Source organism: Ptiloglossa arizonensis, chromosome 9 (genome assembly GCF_051014685.1).
Source record: "Ptiloglossa arizonensis isolate GNS036 chromosome 9, iyPtiAriz1_principal, whole genome shotgun sequence".
NCBI lineage: Eukaryota > Metazoa > Arthropoda > Insecta > Hymenoptera > Colletidae > Ptiloglossa > Ptiloglossa arizonensis.
In genome coordinates this window covers 20,858,825-20,886,278 of record NC_135056.1, presented here as the reverse complement: position 1 = coordinate 20,886,278, position 27,454 = coordinate 20,858,825, and the positions used below count along the sequence as shown (strand labels likewise).

The window sequence follows — 27,454 nt, the reverse complement described above, 5'->3', positions numbered from 1 at the left end:
ACTCACTATCGAGTAGAATACCGTTCGCGACTTTCGCTGACTCGTGAACAACGTGGGAGATGAATTTCGATAGGACGAGAACGCGATCGTCAATAACGATGTTTGGGTTCCAGATATCACGAACCGTGATCCTGCTCTGGAACGCTGCCACGGTCTTGTCGAGTTCCAAGTCGATGTAGTCGAGAATGCTTCTAAATGATAAAACGTCGCCTCTTTATTTACCAGTTCATTGTTGTATCGTCGCCGACGCAACAAACGTAATATTACCTGACATCATTTTTCACGTCCGGCCACCTCTCCTCGAATATACTTTTAACTTCCGGCGCGAGGGACTCCAAATGTTCCAAAAAATTCGGCTGTTCGGCCAAAACGACGTCTCTCGCGTCGTTAATCAGATCGTCGAGTTTCTTAACCACTCGACGGAATCTCGTGTAAGCCGCGGTCCAATTAAACAGTGGCAATTGGACCTTATTCTGAAACTGATATTCGCTTCGTCGAGTAGACCGCGGAGTTTACGAACGGAAAGTAAAACTACTCACGAACAACAGCTGCTCCTTCCATTCTCGAATAAACAAAGCCGGATTGCAAGAGATTCTTTCCATCTCCCGTACTATTTCACGGGTGCCGTTTCGCAATTCCATCGTAGATCCGACGCTCTCCCTTTGTACGCAGGGCCATTGTTTCTCCCGAGATTTGTAATCGTTCAGGACGGATAGCTGTAACAAACATTGCAAAAGAAACGAAAAACGAGAGAACGTAATTCCCGAGCGACGAAAACCGCGGCTCGCGAAACGAACGTACTAGGTGAATCGGTTTCATGATGATAATATCGACGACGTCGAGAATCAACGGAGACAAATTTCGTAGCAGAGCGCTCAAGAGGATTTCGGTCTGCGGCAAGTTCCGCAGCACTTCCGGTAACCTGACCACACGATTGTTCGTTTGAATCTGATCGACGATCTCCTCGATGTACTCGAAAATCGTGGTGGACGTCCAGCCGATCGAGTGCACGTTCCTCCATTCGCCGTTCCTTTGTATGCTCAAAAGAGGGCTCTCCATCACGCTGAAGAACTTGCAGACGAGACCTACGCTGCAGAAAGACGTAACGTGTCGCCAAAGTATACGTCTACCGTTTGGTACCGTAACACGAATAGAGAATCACGGGAAATTATTTTCCTCGCAACGCTTACCTAATCTCGACAGCATCCTGCATAGTGAGATCCTCGATCCAGGACACGGTAAAGTTTCTCTTTAATTTTTCCAAATTTGCCAAATGGTTCTCCGACTCCTTTTCGTGGAGAACGACATCGATGTACCGATAAATTTCTATCGTCTTCGCGTTAAAGTCCGTCCAATTGAAGTCTTCTTTAACGTGACTTTCCATTTCCGTTATGTTTAATTCCAACTTGCTCTGTACGGACCTCGAGAGACGACATACGAGCGCTTTCAGAACGGTATCGTTCGATCCTTTTGGAAAATTTAATAAAGCGGGCGGATTCGGGTCCGCGCAGTATGTCCGGGTGAAATTGTCGTATTCCAAAATTTTCAAAACCTGCGGAAGCAAAAGTATCCGATTCGGATGATTCTCGACGTTTCGTGCGAACGTATCTTTCGCCTAGTCTTAATCTTTGAATAATAAATTTCACGATACTCGATTTTTATAACGTTTCACCGTGACGAAAGGAAATTGCGATTAACCGATCGCGACAGAATTGATTTACAATTGTTCACCGACCTTATCTCTGTCGGCCGCGGTCAAGTAGAACGCCTCGATCAACTCCGTCTTATATCGTTTAACTTGATCGATCCAGTCGGTGGGCTTCCGTCGTAAATCACTCAGGACCAAGTTACCGAGCATATCCAAGCTCTTCAAGTCCGGTCGGATGACATGGTACAGTAAAGTGCAGCAACCAATCTTTTTCGCTATGCTCAAATGAATTCCCAGACTAAATTAATACGTTGGTACTACCTATTCGATAACATATTCGATACTTGTGTAGATGTTTAACAATGAACACTCACACGTTCAGTCTCCCTTGAAATTGAGTCTCCTCGAAAACTTCTAACCACTTGTTATTAATTTTGAAAACGGACCAGTCCAGATCCGGTTGTCTCGGTGAATTCACATACGACGAAAATTCTCTTAGGGTCCTGATCACCGAAGTGAGATTCACTTCTTCGAATTTAACCTCTTGACCGAACACCATGTTCATGGCAGCCACAATCGTGTCCATCGTCTGTCGAAATTACGTTTCGAACTATGAGAATGATCGCGTAAACGCGAATACGTTACTTACGATGTTCTCGAAGTTCTTCAGATCCAAACTTTCGTACACGTCGGAAACGAACCTCTTCCCGGAATCGCTGCAAAGTATCTCGTTGATGCGCGACGAATTGTACTGCTTGTTTTTGACATACTCGAACACCTCGTTCAATGTGTCCCTTTGGCAAAAGTACTCCGCGGGTTTCGTATCGTTCTCCACAAATTTCTGAAAGATGCGTAGAATTCGTCGAAACGTTTCACGTGTAAACGAAAGCGCAGCAGCAACGAAGGGAAACGCAACGATTATTCACCTCGACGAAGTTCAATCTGGAGAAGGATCGCACGAGCGTTCGATAAACGTTCGGATCGATGTCTGTTAGAAATTTTTCCACCGTTTCTTTGTGATTCATAGAAATATTGTACAGCCTGTAGGGAAGATCTTCGTGAATAACGACCGCGTGATGGACCATTCTGACGATACTCTGGATGTAGTAAAAAGTGTAACCTAACCCATCCAGAAAGACTTTCGAAAATAAACTCTTCGCTTCGTTCAAAGCATTGGGCGATCTACGAACAAAAAATAGAATAGTTCTGTGTCCGTACATCGAACAAGGGTAGCTGAAAACTGATCGCGTTATACGAAGAAGCTCACAGCTGAAGCTCGTCCTTGTGACGATCTATGATTTTGTTACTCAGTTTCACTCCGTTCTGTAGAATTGCAAAGCTCAGATCCAACACTTGAGTCAGATTTTCGTTGACGTTCCCAAAGATGGAATGAGATTGCGCAGAGTTCTGCAGCAGGTCCATTATCGCGAAGAAGTCCCCGATAGGTCCGATAACTCGATGCCCAACCATCCCTTTAACCAATTCCAACAATCTACGCAATTTCAGGAATGTCTGACGCGCGATCCTCCAATCGTCGTCCGACGAGAATACCGGGTCCAAAACTTCCAACGCTTTGTCCACGCTGTGGATATATTTGACAAATTTTGTTGCTTTTTTTTTCTTTTTTATTCGATTCTTTTCTATTCTGGTACAGCTCTACTCACAAGGTGTGGTCGATCTCCTTGAACGTGACGTTCTTGAAGACCATTATCATCTTCGGCATCCATTGGCGTATCTTCAAATACTCCGGGATGTAATTCTTCACGGTTTGCAGATCCAAAATCGTTTCCACCGCGTGTTTCAAGTCCTCGAAGAAATCGTAGTCGCGAAACTTTACCATTACGCGATCCACCATCTCCAGCAAACCGGAGAAGTCCAGATGCTTGGACAAGTTCTCGAGGATGCTGGGTATCATTTCCGAGTCGATGCCGCAGAGGATCTTCGAGATCTCGTCGAAGTCCTCCTCCTTCGGTAGAATCAGGTACTTCTTCAGGCTTTTCGGCGAACAAATCACCCCGTCGATGTCGGACGAGCCGAACGCCTCGATGAGCTGCAGGTCGCGAAAGAAAGGAATCGGAAACCGATTAAAACGGGGAAAGGTGTTTTATTTTCGTCGTTGGTCTTCTAATTAGCTTTTACGAACGTATACTAATTTGACGGACGATTCGAACAATTCGTCGATTAATCCTTTTCGCGCGTACGGCATCTGCAGTCTGAGTAAATTCTTGATTTTCTCGTGGTCCTTGAATAGATCGCCCAACCGGATTCCGCGATCTAGGCAACGAATTCGATGAATATACGCGACAGCGAATCAAGCGTCGACGAGTTCGTGCATGCGTACCGAAAAGTGCCTTGATTTCCGGTCTGGTGAGTATCTGCACCATCGATTTTAGGAACTGAATGCTGTTCGGCATCGTTCTGACGGCGGAAAGAATCGTCTCGTTACCGAGCATCGGTTGCAATTCGACGACCAGCGGCCCTAGACTGTCGCGAAAAATATACTTACAACCGTTTCTATGTATCGTAACTACCACTTACCTCCTTCCTAACACTTTTCAACGAACGTATCGAACACCGTGAAACACGCTCCGTACGTTGGAATAAAATCGATACGTTACCGCAACCGGGTCGCGACGGAGAAAAATGAAATTGTTAAGCAACGTATCGGTAAGTTTCGAACTAACGTGGCATTCCCGTAAGAAGGAACTTCTTCGTATTCCGTGAGGGGATCGCAGGGGTTTCCGAGGCTGCAAATGAAACTCTGAACGAATGGAAGCAGACCGTTCCGCGGCATCGACCTCGCAGGAAATTGGCAAGTAGGATAGTACTTCGGGTCCACATTGTCGCGGATCGTGTAGAGGATCATGAACACGACCACGGGCCACACGAACACCAGAGCCAATATCCCCTAAACATTGAAATTTGTAGAGCTTCCATCGGCAAGTTTCCCAATTCGACGGAGGGTGGGTAAATAAAAAAGAAAAAGGAAAAGTATCACTTTGCGATGAATAGTTACCGGCTGACGTTTCCGAACGATGTAATTCTTCCATAGAAGAAGTCCGATCTGGTCGAACCTCATTTTCGCGGACGACGGAGCTCGAATCTGCAAAATCGAACGAACGAAGACACGGGGAAATTTTCAAATAGCGACCAAGTATTCACGAACGAAAATGAATAAATCCCGAGAAAAGCGAAAGTATCGATAAAAAAGTTTCGCGAACTCTCGACCGGACGTTACCGGAAAACACGAGATTACTCGAACGACGACGCGGTGGAAATTTCAAACTCGCGGAACACCATGGATCGTTTTATCCCGCCTAGAAAGTTACGGGAATCTCGTGGAAACTCGGTGTAAGTCGAACGGGGAAAAATATACGGTTTTCGGCTTCCTCGCGACGAGCAAGAGTGTACGGGCGCGCTAGAAAAATTTCACGTTGTCTTTACGCTCGTGGAAAACCGGCTCGCCGAAGTCTCGATTCGACTTCTCTCGTCATCGCGACGACAAAGTTGTTTTCGGTTATGTCCGGATCGTGTACTTTTCGACGCGCTCCATTTGCCAAACGAGAGCAAACAGAATTTGTCCATCGATTTCTCGGGACCCATTTTTCCTTCCGCATTGCTCCACACCGCTCCCACCGAGACTGCAGTTATCGTTGGCGTTACTTTTCGAGAACGATCGATATACTGCACGTCCGATTGTTCATATTCAACGGGGGAGATTTTCCGTCTTTTATCTAACACCGTTGCACCGTAACAACCGGCGAGAACAACTGTGTAGATCATGAGCGCTAGTTGGAAAAAATCTCGTTAAGAAAATTTATACGCTACTGCGCTCGCACTATCTAACCGCTTGTATATATATATTAGACTTGCTCGTTAGATTTATTTCTACCTAGATTTTCTGCTCGGTATATACTTTCCGCAATTACTATTTTAACTGTATCGTACTATAATAATAATAATAATAATAATAATAATAATAATAATAATAATAATAATAATAATAACGGTAATAAGATTGAGGACGGGGTACACGAATCGGACGCTCCGTTACAAGTTACGACCGCGATTGTTGGAAAGTTCGGGTGTAGAAAGACTCTCGGAAAAAAAGATCACGGAGGATCCACGGTAAAGTCACACGGAGAGGAAGTCGCGATCCATAAATCATGATCGCGAACGGTGAAACCACGCGCGCTGATACACCACGGAGGGCAGAACAAATATTTGAAGAGCGTAACAAGCGTGTCTGTCGATACACCGACAACCGGAAATGCGCTTCACTGTCTCGCGTGCTATGCCCGGGATCCATTGTGGGAAAACGGAACAATAACACGAGCGGATTGCTTTCGTGCAAGAACGAAGTCGATAGGCTCGTACACCCGTTCGGTATCGACGAATTTCGTCGGCACTTTCGGCTGAAACGACCAGTCCCGAAAGTAACTCGACGAGCAAATACTCGACGTATTCCGCTTTCAAAGAATTTTTTAATTCGTCCACTTCCGTACGGTCGTTGCGCGTGCAACCACGTCGCGTATAAATCATTCGTTGCGTAGTACGCGAACATCTCCGCGCAATGCTGTAGCAAAAGGTACACCATCGACCGATTCATTTGTCAATATTTTCTCCCGACCGCGCTCTTTCGTGTTTTGTTTCAATTATGAAATTAAAGCACGGGTCGGCGAACGGACGTCTCTCTGCCATCGATTTCCCTCGACTTCGAATTCACGATTACTCCGCCGGCGGTCATGAATTATGAAATTAAAATACGCAACAAAGTCGTCGCCGATTACCAATTCTTGTCGGCCGCCTAAAACAATCGAACGACGCGCGAACAACGGAAAACGTTTCCGCGGGGAAACGATGAAAATTTCCCCGTGTTTCGTCGAACAATGAATAAACAGTCGGAGGGGAATTCGAGAATTTTCTAACGAGCGTGCAAAACAACGTTCGCATTCTCGAACGGTTGGCCTCCAAATCGACCGTCGTGCGCAACTACGCACACCAGTTCGCGCTCGTTCGCATACCCGTTATTATTCGGGTTCAAGATTACGAAGACGCGAGAGTAATTATTGATTTGGAAATACCATCTCCGCACTGTTATTTACGCGTAATGGTCGACGTTGCGGATGCGTTTACGAAAGCCTTGGGTTGCTTCTCGATCGTGGTGAACAGGACGAGGAAAATATTAACGAAAAACAAGCCACGTAACCGTCTCGCGGAGTTCCGAAAGAACACGAATTAATATGCAACGTCGAACTTTACACCGTGAAAAGGCACTCGCCAGTTCCCGAAGAATGTCGTTAAAGTGTCCTACGAAGCACAAATGGAAGTACGAACTACGGTAGTGGAGCGAAAAACGTTGATTATCTATCAACGTGGATTATCTATCCGGTTGGTTACTATCGAGACTTATTAATTATTAACGATGCGTCACGAGGAAAGCGACGATTCGTTCGAAGGATGTTCTCATAGGTCTCGTTGATTATCGCGTTGCAGATCGCAATGCGCTTTTGCTGCATTTATCGATCGCGTCGACGCACGAATCGACACGATCGAATCTAACGACGATAAGTCGCGGTCGAGGAAGCGACGGTTGATAATTTACGATCAACCGTTCGTTCCTTTAGCCGTAAAGCTGAACGAACGAGAAGCGTCTCGAAGGTCCTTCGAAAAACAGGAAATTTCGAAATTCCTCAACGATCGGGGACCGCGTGTGCGTTCATCGGAATCACGGCGGTTAATTTATTCGTTGTACAGCAGAATTCGTTTGGAAGTCTACAGGCATCGAGGGAAAAAAAAGTTCGCGTTTTTACCGTTAACGCGACACACCTCGAGGAAAACCAAAACCTAATAATCGAGAACCGTTTCCACGGTAAACGGTACAGTTTGCCTAGAATACAATTGTACATACAACGCGTAGATGATCAGCACGAATTGAAAACGTTTAGATATTTTTGTTTTTACTACGTTCAAATAATCGCGATACTGGCTTTAAATACCATGCGCGATGTAATACCAACGCGATCCGAATCGACGACGCTACGTATTCTCGTTACGATCGCAATCTCGGAAAGATGACCTTTAATGAGTTAGTTCGACGTAAAGGGGAGACGAACCGGACACGCTGTGTGATTCGTGCTATCCTTCGAACGAATCCTTCGATGGATAGATCGTACGATACGGCACCACTCCCGATGACTCTATTATTGGCTGTACGTCGACGTTTATCGAGGATTCGATTATTAAAACCGAAAGAACGAAGGTTCGTTTTCGATTTTTACGAGCAAAGAATAATGGAAGTAAGAATCTTCCGCGGTTCGAGCGTTTCTCGCTCCTCTCGTTAATACGGGAAGACATTCCCCGGCCATTGAATCATCCTTTGGCTACGATAATTATACCGAGCAAAGTTGGTCGGACGAAAAATATACAGTTTCCCTTCTTCCGCATTGATTAAAACCACAACCTCGTTCGCCGTAAAATGCAATCGCTCCGTCATTCATGAATACGGTAAAAAAGGGAAGGCGGTTCGAGAGATCGATCCCGAGCGAGGAAAACCTAACTTCGCTCGCGTCAAAATCAACATTACTATATTCGACGTGAAATCGTTACCGAACCACTCGCGTTCTTTCACGACAAATATTTGCTACTCCTTTATCTCCGTGGAACATTCTTCGAGATCATACGTCGGTTCAAAGTCGACGCGACGCCTACGAACTAGCAAAACAAACATAATTAACACATTTTCCGATACCTCGACATCCTTGTACGGCAATTTGCTCGCAAAGTTACACGACTCGGAGTCTCCCGGCTATAAGAGGAAGATCCTTGAGCGGATAGATACGGTCGACAATAGATCCTCGCCGTGTTTGGACGCGAACGTTCGAAACCCGGAGCCGAAAGCGTCTCTATGGTCGTCGGTTCGACGACACGAAGCAATCACGGGGAACAGCGACATCGGTTTTCTGGGAAGTCGAAACAGATTGCACCCGATCGCAGCTGGTCGAGCAAGTTTCCCGACGTTGGCTCGTCGCCGCCGCTTAGACCTTGCCGATGGGGCAAACGAGAAGAAAAAAGGGATCCTCTCGAGCGCATCGACGTCGCGAAGCTTACGCTCTCTTGCGATGTCCCTTCGGTTTTTCGGCTCGAAATGATCAACGGTAGCGAAGGTTCGTTACGGGAGCCGAAGAGACCGATCGAAACGGAATTTTCCGAAACGCGAAGCGACACGGCGTTGTTGCGCGCGTATCCAATGACGCGAGAACGATCAATCGCGATCGGGAAGCCGGAGAACCGCGGAGAAAAAGTTTCTTTTTTTTTTTTTGCGATAAGGTCCGCGCGAGAAAACTGTTCAGTGGCTCGCTGGTAACTCGAAGGCGAGCAACAAATCGGTGAGATAAAAAATTGCAGTCGAGTTTTCGCGATAACGATTTTATACTACGGTCACTTACGTACCACTCGCTAACGCCGCGGATCGATGGATCAGCTTTCGCTTTATTGGCGAACAAAGCCCGAGGAACGGTTGTAATTTCACTCGCGTCTCATGGAACTGCGCCGGATCGCGTACACGTGATAAAAATCCGCGCTCACCGAAAAACCAACGAAACCGTCCACCCTCGATACGCGGGAAACGAACCTCCTCGCGTTCGTTCGCGTACACGATCGCGAGCCTCGCCGATCCCTTCGGGATCAAATCACTCCGAAACGTTTCATCGAGGAGCCCACGATTACATCCAAGCCGAATCTTAATCGCGATTCGAGTCGAGTGACGCCGATCGACGAACGTCCCAACGAACAGCGGAGCCGAAAGGGGACTCGCTCGTCCAGGCCCGTTTCTTCGCCTCTCGACCTTCTTCGTTCTTCGCTTTTTCGTTTACGCGGTCAGAGTAGCACACCGGTTCACGTTTATGCACACTTGGACGACGGTCGGAGGCCGACTGTTGCCACTACCGTGAGCCACGACCACGTGGACCTTACCAATGCTGCAACATACGCTCGTGAATATGTATTTATAGGCTCGTACACATCTACGTGCTCGCTCGCGCGCCTGCTTCGTCGCCCAAATGGTATCCTCGGACCAATAACTCAACATTTGCCTTCTTCATTTTTGCTCGTTCGGCCGCGACCTTCGGAAGAAAACGAAAGCAAAAGTTATCGGTGGCGTTCGAAAGCGCAAACCGTGAATCCTCGATGCACAAGATCTACGACATTGACTTTTTCCATTTGTCTTCTCTCTCTCTCTCTCTCTCTCTCGGGCGCGCGTGCGAACAGGCCCGTTTCTTCGAGACACCGACGTTCGAGCGGATATTTCGATCGATTCGAATCAGGAAATACGCTCGTTCCATTGAACCGCGCACGTGTATTCCTCGATGAATAAACTACCACTTCGATGACCGAGAAAGATGTTCGAAAATCTTAACCGACCGATGGTTATAACAGCTCTCGCGTTCGAAACGAACCGAGCAAAAAGAATCGTTCGGACACGGGTCCTCTACGGGGGGTTCTCGTGCAACAATTTTTCGATGGAAATCGGACCATCGCCTCGGCGAGCAGAAATTATGGCTCCAAGTATCTTCGAAGCAAAGAATAAAAGTTCGTGGAACTCGCGTGTGCCCGTTCTAGCGTACGATTGCATTCCAACGATTCAAAATCGATGCGATTTTAAACACGACCGAGTTTACCCGTCGTACGATTTCCCAGGTATTCCTTCGATCCACGTGATCAACCAACGATGTTAATTCGAACGGTTTCGTATTTTCCAGAAACACTCGTAAAGATCCGCTTTTCACCGGTGCCCATTGTACAAATCCACTTACCCGCCGAAGGCTTTCGCCTAATTGGAACGAAACGAATTCTCCGATTAGTTATCGTGGCTGAACAGAGATAATAAGCCGCGCTTTACCAACGTGTTCTCGATAAATCGATATGTTTGAATACAGGAAGAATGTCAAGCACGTTCATCGGCTCGGTGTGTTTGGCAACACACGCGATCGCGAGTCGAGACAAGCAGGTCGAACAACTAGCTTCTTGTAACATTGAAACGTTTAGTCGAAACCAGTCCTCGACGACAAACCATAATTGTTGCCATCGGAAAACATTGTTCGAACCGGACAACTATTTAAATTACCAATTACCATCCAACGGAACGAAACGAATACCATCGAGAAACTTATTTACGTATTTATTCGTTTAGAACCTCTCCGCATCCCTGGAAGAAAAATTCTCCGAATTGCGCGACGAGCGGAAAAATGAATCCTCGTGTAAGGTGATATCGATCGAAAACGAAAATTTGCAAAACTCGGGAATTTTCGATTTCATCGAGCCACGTGAATGGGCGTTCTCCGACTAAAAATATTCCACGGTGGAGGCGAGAGATTGAAGTCGTTCAAGGCCGTTTCTCGCGCTAAACTCGACTCCCACTTTAACACTCTTTTGTGCCGTGTCGCGAACCAGCGATTGGAGAGCTACGAACATTTAAGAGTGTCCGTGTTGCGGCGAAGTCTTTGACTCGATTCTCCGTGCTCTCTTTCTCTTTTGTCGCTTCGAAGCAACGAGCCGGCCCGTACGATGTATAACGGGGATGTTCCCCGCGCGGCCTTGACCGGTAAAAATGTTCGACCTCTGCCAAAGCGGCGCAAAAACATCGTAAACTCGGTTCGTTTTTCGCTAACCCGATCTCTCAACGCTTGTCTCCAACCTTCCCTCTCACTTTCGTCACGATTCTCGGTGTTTCGTGCTCAACGACGCAACTTATCTCGTCAGAATGGCTGATATCGCGTGCGAAAACAGGACTTCCCTCTATTATCAGGCTGCGCCGATTAAAAAGGCGTGCGAACCAGTTCCTGAAGATAGTTCGAAAAGTGGGCGTTTTCGTGCGGTGAATTTGCCAGAAGGTCCATGGTGCAATCACCGCGCGAAGTAATCGCAAACGTCAACGCGTCTGTCCGTTCCACCGCCGTGAAAGCGATTTCGAAAGACGCGTACCGAATGAAATATGTTTTCGAATCGGAACGAACCAACCGGGGGTAGCGATACACATCTCGGACGTAACTGACGCGTACTCGATACAATTCGTATCTTTCGTTCAGAGATTGCTTTTACTCCCTAAACCGTTCGCGCTAGCTTCGGGGAACACGGAGAACAAGCCGCAGGGAGAGAGACAGAAACGAATCATCGTGTTCGCTTTAATGTTTCGCGCAGCGAAAAAAGAGCAATAAACCGCTGGAAGTCGAGTTCTGGTCGTTCGTAAATATTCACGCGTCCGACGAGTGGCCAGCACGCTGTAAAAAAGGCAACGAGAAAACTTTGAATCCTTTTCCCCTGACCGAGAACGAGACCGTCTCCGGCTAGAAAAGAATGTATTTCTTTTTTTTCTTCTACGTCGGTCCACGCAGGAGGTAATCCTATTAACGAGGAGATAGCGAACGATTCCGCGTAATCGAGTCGAAAATCCTTGCCTCGCTTCTTGTTCTTTTTTTCTTCTTTTTTCTTTCTTTTTTTTGTACACAGCCGTGCATAAACGAAATCTAAAAACGCGAAGCAAGCGATGTTCAAAAAACGAGCCAAAAAGCGGGAACCTGTCTGACGGGAGGTCGCCGATGCTGGCCGCCGCGTCTCGCTTCGTGGAAATCGAGAACGGTGGCTGCAGCATATGCGTTGCATTATGCGACTGACGTATCGGGTGATGCGGCGTTCGCGACAAAAGAAAAATACGAAACGATCGTCCCGATGCGCGCGGGAAGGGAATTCACCGGGATGGAAAAGAATAAAAATGAAGAAGAAAAAAAGGGAACGCGACAAAAGGAAATGGAAAGACTCGTTTCCGTCGTTCTGTGTTGTAAACAGCGCCCCGTTCGATAAACGTACGCGGGAGGAGAAACCGACGGGGCAACGCGTTGCTAAGTGTCCGGACAATTAACCGACTTCTCGAACAACGCACGCAATTCCCACAATTGTGCTGTTTTCCATACAATGTATACACCGACAGTGCGCTACGCATTTGGGCGCTCGAACAGATCGAAAATACCGCCGACTGCGCGTTAATTATATTCGCGCAAGAATCGATGCTCGCGTCTAAGCATCGGGCGCTTTTGTCGAGGTCGCGTCGAAAACAGGAAAATTACAGTACTCGATCGATCAAAGAAAATTCTAAAGTACTTCGTATTTCGAAGCACTCGAGTCATTTGGTTTTTTCCAGCGGTATTGGTCGACTCGGAACAGTCGAGGGTTGATTTATTCGCTTCCTCGGAATCGTCTCTCGAATTCGTGGAGTGCAACGATATCCCAGACGAAGCGTCGCCTTCGATGTACGGATAAAGAGAGAGAGAGAGAGAGATCGTCGAAACCCTGTTCTCTCGATTCGTCTCTATTTTCGACAGTTGTAACACGAAGGGAAGATTCGCGCGCACTCGTGAAACAACTGTGTCGCCCGCACAGAAGGGGCTCGAGTCGGCTCGGAGAAAATGTACTAAGTAACGCTAAACTGGAAAATCGCCGGAAGGTGCAAGGTATTAATTTATGCAAATTGCCGTCGAATGTGCGGCGTAGCACGGCGATCGCGACATAAAATACAGACGATGGTCGTCGAGGCGAGAGAAAAAGGGGGATAGGCGGAGCTTCTCTGCATCAGGTTCAATGTCGACGATTACGCTTGGAATTACGCGAACTCTTTAAGACTATCGTTAACACCGTTTTGTCCGTACGGTGACGATCGAAGACCGTGTATTTTCTTGGACGGCAATTAAACCGACCGTCCTCGTTCGGTGTCTCCGTGCAATCGCGAGACCGAGAACTCGAGATCCCCGCGCGTTTCCGTTACCAGTCATTAGCTGGTGAAAATTAAGTGTCTCGAACGCTGGTTACGAAACCGCGCGCGTTGCAACGGATTCCGATTAAACGCGCTTCATTCGCAGAATGCGAACCTGGAACGTTTCGGTGTCCGATACCTCGCGTTCCTGTCGTAATCATTTACGTAGGAACAACCGTATGCGGTGCTCGATACGGTATCGGCACGAAATTCGTTGTCCGTGGTCCAGCTTCTTGAAATTGGCGACCAGATACACCCGATACCGCGAACGAAGTATACTACAAAGTAGAAACGGTAATGGAGGATGACGCGAGAAAAATCATATCATCGGTACGCGAGTTATCTGCCCTTCCGGGAAGCATCGTGTCCGGCGAACAAGATACGGAGCCCGTCGACAAAAATACAGCGAAAGCTGCAAAGAATCGGTATTGCGTGTCAGCAAACGAACAACATTACGAAGAACGAAGCTTCCGTACATTATTGTAGACGAAATGTATAATACTGTACAGAGGTAACGTTCGGAATTTTCTTTTGTCCACGGTTTGCTGTTCAGACATTTATTTAAGAGGGAAATCCTGGGCTCTTGAATTTTCCACGGACAAAGCTTAAAGGATTCGAGAAGCTGAACGGATCCGAATGTTGGAATAACTAAAATCAACGGTCTAAGCGCGAAAATACGTCGGGGAAAGAGACAACACGAAGCAACGGTTAAACATTCTAAAGCCCAACGGAACGTTCAAACGCGGGGTACAATGTTTCATCGTAATGCGTCGCATTTATGCAAGCATCGAACGAACTATAGCGTGGAATTTTTCCACACCGGGTAAATTCATTTCCTTGTAACCCGGCAGTTCTTCCTCGCACGTTCGCAGCCAAGTCTTCACGTTCGGATAGTCGTCCAGATTTACCACTACCTACGAGAACATTAAAAGTAACGTGTTTCGAAATTCGCTCGAGCTCGCGGTAATAGGAGAACTTACGGCGACGCCCGCTGCAGTGGCGGAGGAACATATATCCGCGACGGTGCAAGAATCCTCGACGAGCCACTTCTTACCCTCCAAGAACTTGTCCAAAAATCCATACGCTTCCTTCAACGCGTCCAAACCGGCTTCGCTGGGTGCCTTTTGATTTTGAAAGAACATCGGTTTCTGTGGCAAAAGGAAAACGACTATTACGGACAAACAACGAATAAAGGAAAACGAAGGGAAGTAAACCGAGAAGAGGAGCGTCCGATCGATTCGCGTTGTGTGAAAATTTTACGCGTAAGCCCCACAATACCCCCACCGCTCCGTCCAATGCTTTTAAATTCGAGTAAAATCTTTGACGCCCGGCTCCTCCGGTTTACGCGAAAATACATCAGACGTATTACCCCTCGTCCCTTCGAAAATATAAGACGCGAAATGAAAAGAGTCGTTTAAAAATTTCACGACCCTGGGCTATTTTCCCTGTAATATTAGTTCGAGCCGGCTGCCACTTATAAGTGTACACGTACACGCCGGGAAACGAGTCCCTCGTAGTTGGCTCATCACAGGGCAAAAATGCGCAGTTAGCTGACTTTATTAGGCGCCGTAAAAGGTACATAGGATGCCCAGGAACTTCCTCCCGGTATCACATAATGCTCCTGCGCGTATATACGCGCGGAAAGGCGAATCGCATTAACCTCATTTCGCGTGGCTTAATCGGCTACCCCCGATGGACGGACGCGCCATCGAATATTTGTTCATGAAAGAAGGCCCATCGACGAGATACTCGAGACAGGATGCGATCAAGAGATCGAACACTTGGAACGTGAGTACATCTAATCCTTGCTAATCCCTTTTTTTTTGCCCGTTGCTCGGGATTACCGTGTCAAGCGCCATTACTCGATCGTTTGTAATACAAAGTAATGAAAAATATCTCTGAAAGCGAGCGTCGACCAACTTGAAACTCGAAAGAGCGTAAAGAATCGGCATCGATGTAACAACTTGCACCTGTCTCGTCGTGAATACTCCTTTGGTATCGAGTTTGCTATCGGTACGTTGTTTTAGGCCCTTTCCTCGTGGTCCACGTTTGACCATCTATTTAGATTACCAGTAAACGATCACTCACAAAGGTTGCCTTCGCTGCGCTAAAATGCACTCCCGTGTCGAAGTGAAGGCATTGATTGATTAGAGCGCGTTTCTTCAAGTCTTTGGGATACAACGAGTCGTCCTTAGCGTACATTTCTACCAGGTAGCACACGATAGCGTGACTGGAAAAGATGAATCACCGCTCAGCACCACGGAAAACCATAAACGAGATTTCTACAAATTTTCGTCGGTTACCTGTCCGTAAGGATAAAGCCGTTGTCGTCTATTGTTGGGATCGTGTGTTGGGGATTGATCTGGCAAGAAAGCAGAAAAGTTAGAAACTAGTGCAAACTCTGGCATATTCCGAATAGCGCATCGTGTTCCATCGAGTGGTAGCTACCAACTTTTATGAACTCCTCCTTCATGTTGTCCTTTTTCAGCAAATTAATCTCGCGAACCTCCAGCTCTAGTCCAATCGCGTGCGCCGTCATCAGAACCGAGCGACACGGCGGACTGATATCCTGTGAGTATAGAACGATCTTCGTCATTTTATCCTCGGGGTATCCCTGAAAACATTAACAATCCTTTAGAATGTATTACCGACAACACTGGCAGCCTTAAAGTCTGTACTTGCTTTTTTAAGGGTAGTACGTTATCATTTGCGTTCAGTGGCCTCGACATCGAACTCCGAGTCAACGTCTTGTTAAAAAACGTGACCACCGATTAACAACAAGAACTTCGAATGCTACAAATTTTTTTCGTCTAATAAATTTCGACTTAGGTAATTTATTCAAAGGTCAAGTTGTTGCAGGCCATTGATTATTTTAAACGATTACATCGTTTTCCACGACGTAACAACACAATCTATCCCGACAGACAGTTATCAACCACAGATAGAATAATTTCCCCTTGCAGCCCACTTATGTATGCACGTGTACAGCATCTAGTAAAAGTACTAGTAAAATTCCGTTATAATATAAATCAACGTATATACTTCAAAGGTAAGAAAGTACAAGTAATGTTAAAAAGCATATTTACTTTTCAAACATAGAACGATTAATTTCGTAAATAATTACGCAACCGGAGCACAATTCGGGCAAGTTATCTTTCGATTAGTTATGAGCAGTACTGTACGTCCTTGATATCTGTACAATATACAATTGTAAGTCAACCGCAGTAGTAACTGTAGTTGTACACAGACTGTTTGTTACTTCAACCATATACTCCTCGAAGTATTAGATCAGTTTCAATTTCATTCCAGTTTTTCATCGCTTCCTATCGCCTTACCATTTACATTTGTTGTGATCACCTCGTTAAAATTTGTTATATTATCATTTCGATGATATAACAGCCTCGAAATTTCGAGGCTAATCATTTTACTCGAGCATTTCCGATTAATCGAACGATTCGATCTATCCGATATTGCATTTTATTTATAAGTGAAAGTTATGTTATATCGTTTATATTGGCGTAAAAAATCGTTTCCGCTTCCCCTATGACACGATTATTAACCATTATATCGCGTCGCGCCTTCGTAAATTACACAAATATGTAACCACAAACCACCACAGACCGATTCCAACGCGTGACGGAAAACGCCCATAGGCGATCGATATATATAATCGATAAATGGAACCACGAACTGTCCGCACACGTGGACCGTCCCATATTCAAATTTAACACGTAACGTATTCAACGTTGGGAGCGAGAAAAATAACGTATTTGTATGTTTAGTTGTAAACCATTTGAAGATTAAACCAGTCTTGTTTATTTATCTACTTTTCTTTGTCGTAAATATATCATAGATGTACATACCTGTCAAGTACAAATGCGAACGATACTGTACGAAGCAGCGAGTGCTTTGGACGAATTTATTGTGTCGCGCGTCACGTCAGCCTGAAAAAGCAACTAGACCCGAAGAGCGGATTGGTCGTCGATCATCGAGCAGATAGTACTACCAACTTTAGTATAAATCAAATACAGTCTTTCGATCGTTTGAATCTCCTTTTCGTAGAAGACACTAAACACCGTTTAGTGCAGTAGTTTACTTTCCCGTTCAATGATCCATTCCATCCATCATCGCACGTCAATGGCATTCTTTTCCTTTTAACGTAACAACTGTTCAATATCCACAACTATAATTCGTTTTGTTCGTTTCGAAATCGATCGCGCATTGCGAGTTGTTTTTAAAGTAAATAGGAAACAAATTTTAATTACCAATTAAAAATATTACGAGAGACTAAGTACACAATATAACTGCTTATTGTACCGTGTATTCTTGTTGTTGTAAATAATTGAACGTGCATTGAATCGTTTCGCGAACCTGAGCATAAAACGATTTTTACATCGTAGGCACGTATCGAAGGCTACCGTGAACACCTGTTGCACAATTCTTGATACGGCACTGAATTACATATCGACACCAGGTATAATCGAAGATAAATTCAAGGCGTTGCTCGTTCGACGTTCAAAACATAATTACGAACGATGAAAATGTTCAATGTTGTGCAATATTTTGCTACTCTCCGTAGATACGTTTGCTGAATCTATATTTCGCGTGTCATGGTTATACATACCAATATCCGTAGCACAAAATAAACGCAGAAATGATCGTGCGACACAATTTATGCAAATCTACGATTAGGTTAGTATGTATATGTAGATATATTGAGATTTCAAACATCGATACGCTTACATAAATATGTTCTTTTCTTGGAAATAATTTGTTGACAACAATATATGAAAAAATAGAATAAATTTGTTTCGTAAGAACCGATCATCTTACAGCAGAATCGATCGTAAGAGATCATTGCTGCTCGATAACTACCGCGACGAGTTACAGTACTCTTCGCGACATCTGTCGTCCCGACCGTGTAGTTATATCCTCCTAAATAAATCCTCCTTGCGACATCTGTCGAGGACACTTGGAACAAAACTGTCAATATTATTGACTAACAGCAGATGTAATCAGTTTTTAAGATGTTTGTTTCTAAGAACGATACGACTGGATTTTTAATTACGATATCAATTTAAAGTGGTTGTATCGAAACAAACTGCAACTTATGATATTCATTTGAGGTAATATGGAACAATGTCAATCGCAAGCGACGACAATCGAAATTTCAATATATCGAAGATGTAAATTTGTAATTTTCTTTCGTTGCTTAAGATTTTACAGACAGGATACAAAACGAGGCCATTACAACTCGAACTGTTCCATCGCTTCGTTGATCTCTGTTCACCGACGATCGGAATAACATTCGGAAAATGAAATTCCAGTTCGTCTACGATGTTAGATTGCGCAATGAAAAATCTGCGTAAATAGCGGATGTATTTATAGAATGATTTTTACGTGCAACGACATTTAGAGAAACCATAATCTTCGATTGTTCATTCACGTGCCCTCGGTGTTGGAAATATAAGAGGGATAGTTTCACCGTATCCGATGGTCATTCAGTTTTTAGTCGCGACTCAACCACCTCGTCGACAGTATGTGTCGCTTGTCGTCTTTCGCCAAACCGAACGGTACTCACTGAAACCTCACAAAATGTCAACTTAGAAGAGGTTTTTATTTTTTTTTTTCAACCGAGCCCTCGGTGATTATTTACTCGTAACTTTGACCTTTAATCGTCGTTCGATCTAAAAACAAAGGAGAACAATATTGAACGTGGTGAAGTCAAGAAGCAAAGTGACAAATCGTTCCCTACGTACGTTTCTCAAAGAGAAAGGTTCTCAAACTGCACTTTGAACCTACCGTACATTAATTCGAAGAAATTCAACAACCGGAAGAAAATGGCTTGCCCGTTATCGGCCGATATTGCGTAAGTAACTATTTAAAAACACATTCCGTGCACGAATAATAAATAACAGATTCGGGAACAAATTGAATTTCGTTTAATTTTATTCAAAAGTGGACACATTCGACGCATCCATTGTTAATCTCGAGTACCTTCGCGAGTATGTCCAATTCCGTTGGTCGACAACGAGAGGTGATTAAATTTACGAATACACGATTAACTCGATAATTGAACGTTAATCGAGGAGTTAATTTACCGATCAATCGTAAGAAATTGATCGACAGCAAATTCACCGATCGGCTAAATAAATACCAATGTACCGCTGAATTGCACATATTGAAACTGCGTACGACCAATTATTGACGTTCGGTAATTGAATTTTAGGGAGGATCACGATCAAGGCGGCGATCAGTTGACCGAAGGTCCTGGAATGCTTTACGGCGAATACCTTCGATTGGACAAAATCCTCACTGCACAAAGATTGTTAAGCGCCGAGTACAACAAGGAAGTGCACGATGAGCATCTTTTTATCGTCACCCATCAGGGTAAACAATATTCACTGGTTGATAATCTATTCTAGTTTTTACCGAAGTGAACTCTGTTCGTTACTTTAATTAAATGCAATTATTCATAATCGTAGAAACTACATCACGGTCTAACATTAATCGAAGCCTGGAAGTATTTCGTAAATTAACTTCGTGCACGAAATATGAATTGTTTAGCACTACCGAACGTTACTCGAAGTTAAGTACACAATATAGATCGGTGTACACGTATTGTCTCTTATTACCGCAGACGTCGGAACATGCCTTCCGCTTGTTACAAATTACAACGATCAGTTATTATATTACCCCGGATAACTACTTATATTACTAGTAGCCGATATACTCGTCGGAAGGTCGTCGCGTTGGAGCTTCTGATCGACGGAAGAAGTACCGTCTTTTCAATTCGCTGTTCACTTAATTTTCTTCTTCTTTTTATCGTTTCGTCCCAATATTTAAAATATTTCACCGAATGTTTCGCAACAACACGATTTATCGGCATCAACCATCGTTAAAACGAATAATAAACTTTCTGCACCTTGCACCGCAGCGTACGAACTTTGGTTCAAGCAGATCATCTACGAACTAGACTCGGTAAGAGCGCTCTTCAACCAGGAGACGAGCGGCTACGACTCCTTAAACAGTACCTCGAACAATCACACAGCTGTTCAGAAGAATCGGTTCTCCCAGATCTTGAACGAGTCGAGAACCCTGGAAATCTTGAAGAGATTAAACCGCATCGTCCTCATTCTGAAAGTAAGCGAGATCGAAGATTCGCCGCAAAATCTTTTCTTTCTTATTTATATATTTAAACAGTTACACCCGAGTTTCGTATACGTAAGAGAACAAAGTACGAAGAGCGCGTGGAAGATGTAAGAAATTAAAAAAAATACGAGACGAAATTAAATAGAACCAGAACGGATGTGAACACAGTCGCGGAGATTGTTGGCGGTCGTTGCATATTTTTCTCGTAGATTCGTTGTCGTTCTACTCAGTTTTGCGGAACGTTATTGTAAAATGTCGAGCTTCTTTTCATAGTCTAGCAGGTGTGTTGAATTGCACGAGGGTTGGTAGAGGTGCAAAGTTTACTCGCTCATAGACGAGTTTGGGTAAAAAAAAACTAGGCTCGGTACACTGTAGAAATCGCGATATCAATATTTAAAAAATTTCGCGCCAAGGATCTGCTGGAGGGAGAAAAAAACGAGAAACAAGATTTTTCCCGCGCGACGTTCAACGTATCGCCAGGTAATCCTATACTCGGGGAATCGAGGCCAGTGACCATACGTTGACAATGACAGTGATGGAAGGAACGTGAACGACCCTTAATCGCAAGCCAATTAGGGGTACCGCGATTCATGACAAGGGTGTTGATCCGTCGTGGTAACTCTAATCGAATTTCTTTGAGAAACGTGACTCTCCGTGACACACGGAAGGTATTTAAGAAAAATATGATTCGTTATTTCGAGAACGTACCGCGTGTGCAAAGGTAAACGAGAAACTATTACGAATCGACCCCTTCGTTCGATGGTTTGTTGTCTTCCGTACCTCGCGTCTTTCGCTTGTTACGTTCGATCGACGAAGACGAGAGATTACGCGTGTTATCCGGAGGGTTGAACGAAACCGGTCGGTTTAGTTCTGTACGATTACGTTTGTTCGTAAAATTCTGAATCCTTGTTCGGATCGAGTGCCGCGTACGTTTTCCACGATTGCTCCGACGATCAAAATCGAACGATTGTTCTTGCATTTGTCTTTTACGTAGTGTTGACAAACTAGTCAAGGTTCCTGGCAATGCGACACTTTTTCGTTCCTGTTACTTTACCGTACTCTTGGTCCCCGCCACCTTCACGTTCCCCACCCGATTTATACCGGAATAAGAAAGATTGTGGGAACTGCAGAAATAACAGTGAGATCTAAGTAAGGTAATACCGCTAGATGATATGCGACACCCCTCACCGACACGCATAGATGCGTTAGGTAACAATCTCGCTGGCGCTCTTTCCATACCACAGAATGCAGGTGTGGTCGTCGCCTTTTCTCGTCTGGTTCCGCTAAAAAATTCGCATTGCAGGGTTAAGTAGGCAGAATTTCACACGAGGTATAATTGCGTCGTTGTTCGTAAATAAATTGGTCCATCGGGAACGTTAACGTTAACGAGCATCCGATGCTGTACAAGCGGATAGCGTTAATCGTTTCTCGATTTGTTTCTTAGTTTTGTAACGCGTAGGAAACCGAGAAATTGCATATCACGGTTAACAAATAGGTGGTTGTGTTTCTTTCTCGTACGGTGAAAGCATCAGCGTGGCAACCATACAATTGCGAACGTGGGTGTCTCTTAGAAACGAACTCCCTAAGATCGATTGGCCGTCTGTGTTCAAAGTCGCGAGCCAAAGTACTTTTTAACCCTGCGGGAGACTTTGAGGATTTACATTTGGTGTATACTTGGAATGTTCGAACGATTTTTCAACCGACCAAAGTAGACGGAAATATTATCCTCCCGATGTAGATCGGGACGATGAATTGGAAAAGCATCTTTATTATTTTCATCGTTTGCAGCTACTGGTGGACCAAGTAACAATTTTAGAAACGATGACGCCACTGGATTTTATGGCGTTTCGAGACTATTTGTGCCCAGCCTCGGGTTTCCAATCGCTCCAGTTTCGTTTATTGGAAAACAAACTGGGCGTGAAACAAGAACACAGAATCAAGTACAATCAAAGTTACATCAGAATCTTCGGACGAGATCCCAAAGCCATCGAAGCGATCAAACGCTCCGAGGAAGAACCAAGTCTCAGCTGCCTTGTTCAAAGATGGCTGGCGAGGACACCGGGCCTCGACACCCATGATTTCGACTTTTGGGGAAAGTACGAAAGATCCGTTGAGAAGCTGATCGCCGAACAGGAGCAACTTGCTCGAGTAATTATTTATTCATCTTTTTCATACTCGGTCTTTACGTTCGAGAAGCCCTAACGCTCGTGTTTTATTACAGAAACAAACAAAGGAGCAGCTCAGAAATTATTACTTGTCGAACGTACGTTCTCGGCAAGCAGCCTTCGAAACGGTCTTCGACGAGTCTCTTCACAACGCTCTCGTATCGCGAGGAGAAAGAAAATTTGCTTACGCAGCCCTTCAAGGGGCAGTGATGATCACGTTGTATCGTGACGAGCCGAGATTCAGTCAGCCTCATCAAATTTTGACCGCGTTAATGGACATTGATTCTCTTATCACAAAATGGAGGTGTAAGAAGAAGCATATAACCGTTATCGTTTACATAAATTTCGTGCGTAGAATCTACGTTTGAGTTTACAAAGTAAACAATCGTTTCTGTATTTTCTAGATAATCACGTTTTGATGGTTCAGAGAATGATCGGATCTCAACAACTCGGAACAGGAGGATCTTCCGGCTACCAATACTTGAAGTCCACTTTAAGGTGATGTATTCAAGATATTGTAAGATCTACGTAGAATTTTCGTTATCGCTTTACAATGACGTTTGTACTTAATTCGATGTCGCATTTATTATTCTTGTTTCCTATTGTAGCTATATTATGCTCGTCTGCTAATAGTATCCAAGTTGCAAAAACAAATGCTTTTAGCAAACAAGGGCCAGGCGTAACTCTCATATCTATATCGAGTTCTTTGATTATCGATTCTCAAAAGTATTCTAGATGTATATCTAACCTACGTATTCCGATAACAGTGACAGATACAAGGTATTCTTGGACCTATTCAACCTATCCACGTTTTTGATACCTCGTCATATGATCCCACCGCTGACAAAACAAATGAAGACAAAATTGTCCATTGCCTGTAACGGATGGAATCCGGACGACAATCAGAACAATTCTGAATGTACACTCGAAGATACCTAAATGGACGAGCATTCCTCGATAATGATAAGGCGCATAATAGGTTTCCCAGGAAATGTTACTTTTAGATGTGCGTAAACACTAGGAAGTAAGTATAATTCAATGAATTCGATAACATAAATCTTTATTATACTCTGTCGCTTAGCACATACTAGAACGTCTGTAATAAAAAATGGTCGCGTAGATAATCGTGCAACATAATACCAACATACAAATTGAGTTGTAACAATTAGCGAGACTGTAGTCGTACCACTGTTGTCGTTAACGTTATTGTCGTTTTCGAAGGAATCTTGATTAAAGGCACTTTCACGATGTGTATGTACAATTGAGGTTCGATGCAAATATGTATTTGATCAATGATCAATGTATTTGATTTGAAATACCTTTGCTCGTGTCGATGCATCGTTTTAAAGAACATCCAACGATGAAACCTGATTCGCTATACCTATTAACAAAACCAATTCTCCGGGTTAATACGTACATAAATTATTTCTTATACCAATGTTCGTGTACCATAAGATAAATCGTACCACAAAGATTACTGCCTATTTCTATATACATGTAACCTTTATCTCCAAAACTCGGTCCCCATGAATTCTTGATGATGTAGTAAGGTATAGTAGCCGATTTGTCATAGCCGACTATCTGTACTGCGTGGTTCAAGCTACTGAAAGAGCCATTACAATTATATTGTATTACACCGCCCAAGTAGTTCTGCCAAGATAAAGCATTTACTGCAGCCGCTACTGGTCCATGAGTAGCCAGCGTTACCAGCAGCTCGTCCTCCGCATCTATGAAACTAACATCCGTTAAACCTTTAATCACCTTAACGACAAACACAGTGTGTGATTATTACTCGCAGCAGCAACCACATTTAAATATTGAGCTTAAAGGAAACAGAATCATCAGTCGACCGCCTGGTGGAACGATTGCTCAACGAATAAAAAGCCAAAGTTTAAATTCTGGTCGAGCAATATCCAATTGGTCGTCGACAACGTCGCAGCGACCAAAACACGTAATTTCGTTTCCACGCGACTGTTTGTTCAACTAACAAATGTAATTTTAAGTTAATAAGAAAAGCATATGACACTTATTTTCTATATGTATTCAATGACGTCAAATACGTATTGGAAAGAGAAACACAAGACGGTCAGCTTATGTAAGAAAACCTTTACAATTAATTACATGCGAAGCGACCCACAAATACGATCCGTTAGACGTGAATCAACTTCCGCCGATTAAAATGTCAGATACTTAAATACACGTTGTACTTTGAAATATTGAATTTTATTTATTTAAAATTAATCAAACACTTCCATTAACCTGTTACCTGGATTTAAAGTTTCTCACCTGTCGCAAGTGAAATCTTTTATTCTTATACCGGATTCTTTGCTCAATGTTCTGAAAGAGATATTTTAATATTTATCGCCGCTCATCGTTGAAGTACACCTTATCGTTTCGTTCTACTCACTTTCCCAATTTACACATATTCGTCTTCCGTGTGAGCGGGTAAGTGGATTCTTGAAGGATTGTAACTTTCGACGACAACAACCACGAGAGTAAGCTGCATATATCACCTCCCTCGCATCCGAAGTTACCATTTTTCGCACAGTCGATCATCTATCGAAACAATTTCTTCTTTACCATACTTCTTGCAAATTAAATACACCGTCTTACGAACATATACATATATATATATATATATATATATATATATATATATATATATATATATATATATATATATAAACGAAATTGTATCAAAAGTTATCGTAAACGACCGATGACTTACTTCCTGCACGCTCAGCGTATACAAAGTACCATTTTTAATTGCGAGCATCGATTCGGCGACTTCAATGGTGCTGAATGCCCAACAAGCACCGCAAGATCCTTGTCCCCGCACAGGAGTAACAACTCCTTTATCTCTCCAATCGAATTTTAAGGGTATATCGGCCGATCTTCTCGCTCGATGGCTCGACTGCTGCAAACGGTGCTGTCGATGATACGATGCATTCACGTGTTTTTCCCCTAATGAATTATTCATTTATATATAAGAGGTATTTGTATCGCCTTCCGTCGACTTGTTTGCGTTAACTGTATGAAGTTCGTACCATAAGTCTTCACGATCGTTTCCTAATACGTGAATGTTTCTCTTTAGCTGTATTTCAACACACGATGTTTCGTTATATAATGCATATAAAAATGTCTCACCTCTTACGGGGAGATCGGGGAGAAGCGTTTGCGTCAAAAATTCGTCCTCCAACATATCAGAGTACGCAGTGAGCCCGTAATAGGCACTCTCCGGTGAAGATCGAAGGTCGTTCATTTTTTCTATGTACCGCAACGATCTCTGCAATAAAGATGCAGCTGACTTTACGCGCGTAATGTTTTCCATCGTGTAAAAGGTGAAACGAGTATCATCGTTTTTCAGTAAATTTCTTACGATGTGCAATTAATTGTAACCGTATTACAGTGTATTAATAGTACCGCAATAGAACTATCAAGTAGCAGAGTGCCAGTATTAAAGTACATATTATATAATAGTAGTACAACACCGTGATAGTACTACAGTAAACATCATAATACCACTGTATGACTGTGAGATAGAATTCTAAGTTATTATTATGAGATTGAGATAATATGCAATTAAACTACTATGATAGTGGGTTATTATACTATAGTAGCATTGTATCTATCAACTTTCTATTGACTATACTGTTCAATTTGTAAATCCTCGTGCAACGAAAAGTCGATAGTACAAAAGTATACCACTTATGCTCGGAATCTATAAACGGTGTACAGTTCTTAATTTTATCGAATATTCACTTGATGGTTATTCATTTTCATACACGTTTCTCAAATGTGTAAGCTTGAAAAACTGGTCGAGTTATTCTGAACGAATGCTTCTTTTCATAATCCGTTAAGTATCGATATAATTCACTTTTATTTATATACATATCAAAGTTCGCAAATTTTCTAAAAGAGAAAACGAATAAAAATGAAAAAAGAGTGTTTTTTGGGTACGTGAGCGCGGGAAATTTTCAAAAATTTGTCACTTATAAACGAAACTGAAACAAACGGTACCTATACTATATTGTGCAAGGTGTTTTCGTTACGTCATCAAATATTTTTATAGATTATAGTCTATTTTACAACTTACCCTAAATCTCCGGAATCTTTCCTCGTATTCTACCGGATTGTTTCTATAAGATTTATTGTAGCGCGAAACATAACTCTTAAACAACTTAATATCCTCAGTACTAATATCAGGCCCCACTCTAATCGGTATTACCAGAAAACATAAACTCACTATTAAGATTGTAAATGCTACTGTTTTCCACTCCATGTCGCGAACAAAAGATGATTCTGACACACGGTACACTTCACCCAAAGTACAAGATAAATTCTCGTTATATGCTCCAATAGAATATTGTGTGTAGTGCAACGGCATATCAGACTGTTCATATGTGTGTCGATAGCACCAGGACCGTAAGAAGTAAATGTAATTATCGTAGCTTTACGACGCCGATCGGTTGTTTCACATTTTACAAAAATCAAATAAAAATACGAAAATCCATTCAATTTATAAATCTTTACAAGTTAATTCCATAATATTTATTTGAATTTTTTTATTCGAAGAATTTCTTTTTGCTTAAATTTAAATTATTATTCCTTTTCGTACATACACACACACACACACACGCACACACACATACACATAATAGGGGTTATTTATATGTAATTAATTCA

General features: G+C 43.5%; 4 protein-coding genes across 10 annotated transcripts in view; 1 reads left to right on the top strand and 3 right to left on the bottom strand.

The window, feature by feature from the left end:
* The window catches only part of Ldd (lipid droplet defective), a 33,081-nt gene extending 23,840 nt beyond the window's left edge, over positions 1-9,241 (bottom strand). Inside the window, exons 1-16 of one of the 3 annotated variants that reach the window (XM_076320081.1) lie at positions 9,101-9,241; positions 4,665-4,751; positions 4,333-4,556; positions 3,990-4,132; positions 3,792-3,922; positions 3,313-3,698; positions 2,916-3,230; positions 2,575-2,830; positions 2,298-2,489; positions 2,023-2,237; positions 1,736-1,946; positions 1,191-1,552; positions 802-1,090; positions 540-716; positions 268-479; positions 7-191 (exon numbers count right to left, since the gene is read on the bottom strand). In XM_076320081.1, coding sequence (XP_076176196.1) covers positions 7-191; positions 268-479; positions 540-716; positions 802-1,090; positions 1,191-1,552; positions 1,736-1,946; positions 2,023-2,237; positions 2,298-2,489; positions 2,575-2,830; positions 2,916-3,230; positions 3,313-3,698; positions 3,792-3,922; positions 3,990-4,132; positions 4,333-4,556; positions 4,665-4,727 — 3,361 coding nt within the window. In that variant the 5' untranslated portion in view covers positions 4,728-4,751; positions 9,101-9,241. Of the gene's footprint in view, positions 1-6; positions 192-267; positions 480-539; positions 717-801; positions 1,091-1,190; positions 1,553-1,735; positions 1,947-2,022; positions 2,238-2,297; positions 2,490-2,574; positions 2,831-2,915; positions 3,231-3,312; positions 3,699-3,791; positions 3,923-3,989; positions 4,133-4,332; positions 4,557-4,664; positions 4,752-9,100 lie in introns of those variants that run through there. The other 2 variants (XM_076320082.1, XM_076320083.1) reach the window with 2 other exon arrangements.
* Positions 9,242-13,992: 4,751 nt separating this feature from the next.
* Positions 13,993-18,069, bottom strand: LOC143151195 (glutathione S-transferase 1-1-like). Of its 4 annotated transcripts, XM_076320102.1 has the most exons (9): positions 17,717-18,069; positions 17,315-17,602; positions 16,538-16,644; positions 16,134-16,454; positions 15,904-16,065; positions 15,755-15,813; positions 15,540-15,681; positions 14,432-14,599; positions 13,993-14,365 (listed from the first exon to the last, which is right to left on the bottom strand). In XM_076320102.1, exons 5-9 carry the CDS (start codon positions 16,045-16,047, stop codon positions 14,228-14,230), a joined length of 651 nt encoding a protein of 216 aa, XP_076176217.1. In that variant the 5' UTR covers positions 16,048-16,065; positions 16,134-16,454; positions 16,538-16,644; positions 17,315-17,602; positions 17,717-18,069; the 3' UTR covers positions 13,993-14,227. The 4 variants fall into 4 exon arrangements, with proteins under 4 accessions (XP_076176217.1, XP_076176215.1, XP_076176214.1 ...); XM_076320100.1 differs by lacking the exons at positions 16,134-16,454; positions 16,538-16,644 and having other exon boundaries at positions 17,315-17,617; XM_076320099.1 differs by lacking the exons at positions 16,134-16,454; positions 16,538-16,644.
* Positions 18,070-18,912: 843 nt separating this feature from the next.
* Vermilion (Tryptophan 2,3-dioxygenase vermilion) lies at positions 18,913-24,242 on the top strand. The gene is made up of 8 exons (XM_076320094.1): positions 18,913-19,063; positions 19,151-19,320; positions 19,681-19,841; positions 20,389-20,594; positions 22,392-22,751; positions 22,825-23,074; positions 23,173-23,266; positions 23,536-24,242. The coding sequence occupies exons 2-8, from the start codon at positions 19,292-19,294 to the stop codon at positions 23,705-23,707; spliced, it is 1,272 nt and encodes a 423-aa protein (XP_076176209.1). The 5' UTR covers positions 18,913-19,063; positions 19,151-19,291; the 3' UTR covers positions 23,708-24,242.
* On the bottom strand, positions 23,808-27,156 carry LOC143151191 (cathepsin O). 2 transcript variants are annotated; one of them, XM_076320096.1, is made up of 7 exons: positions 26,865-27,156; positions 25,916-26,054; positions 25,497-25,732; positions 25,176-25,324; positions 25,055-25,105; positions 24,235-24,503; positions 23,808-24,149 (listed from the first exon to the last, which is right to left on the bottom strand). In XM_076320096.1, exons 1-7 carry the CDS (start codon positions 27,153-27,155, stop codon positions 24,112-24,114), a joined length of 1,173 nt encoding a protein of 390 aa, XP_076176211.1. In that variant the 5' UTR covers position 27,156; the 3' UTR covers positions 23,808-24,111. The 2 variants fall into 2 exon arrangements, with proteins under 2 accessions (XP_076176211.1, XP_076176210.1); XM_076320095.1 differs by having other exon boundaries at positions 23,808-24,503.
* Between the last annotated feature and the right edge of the window lie 298 nt (positions 27,157-27,454).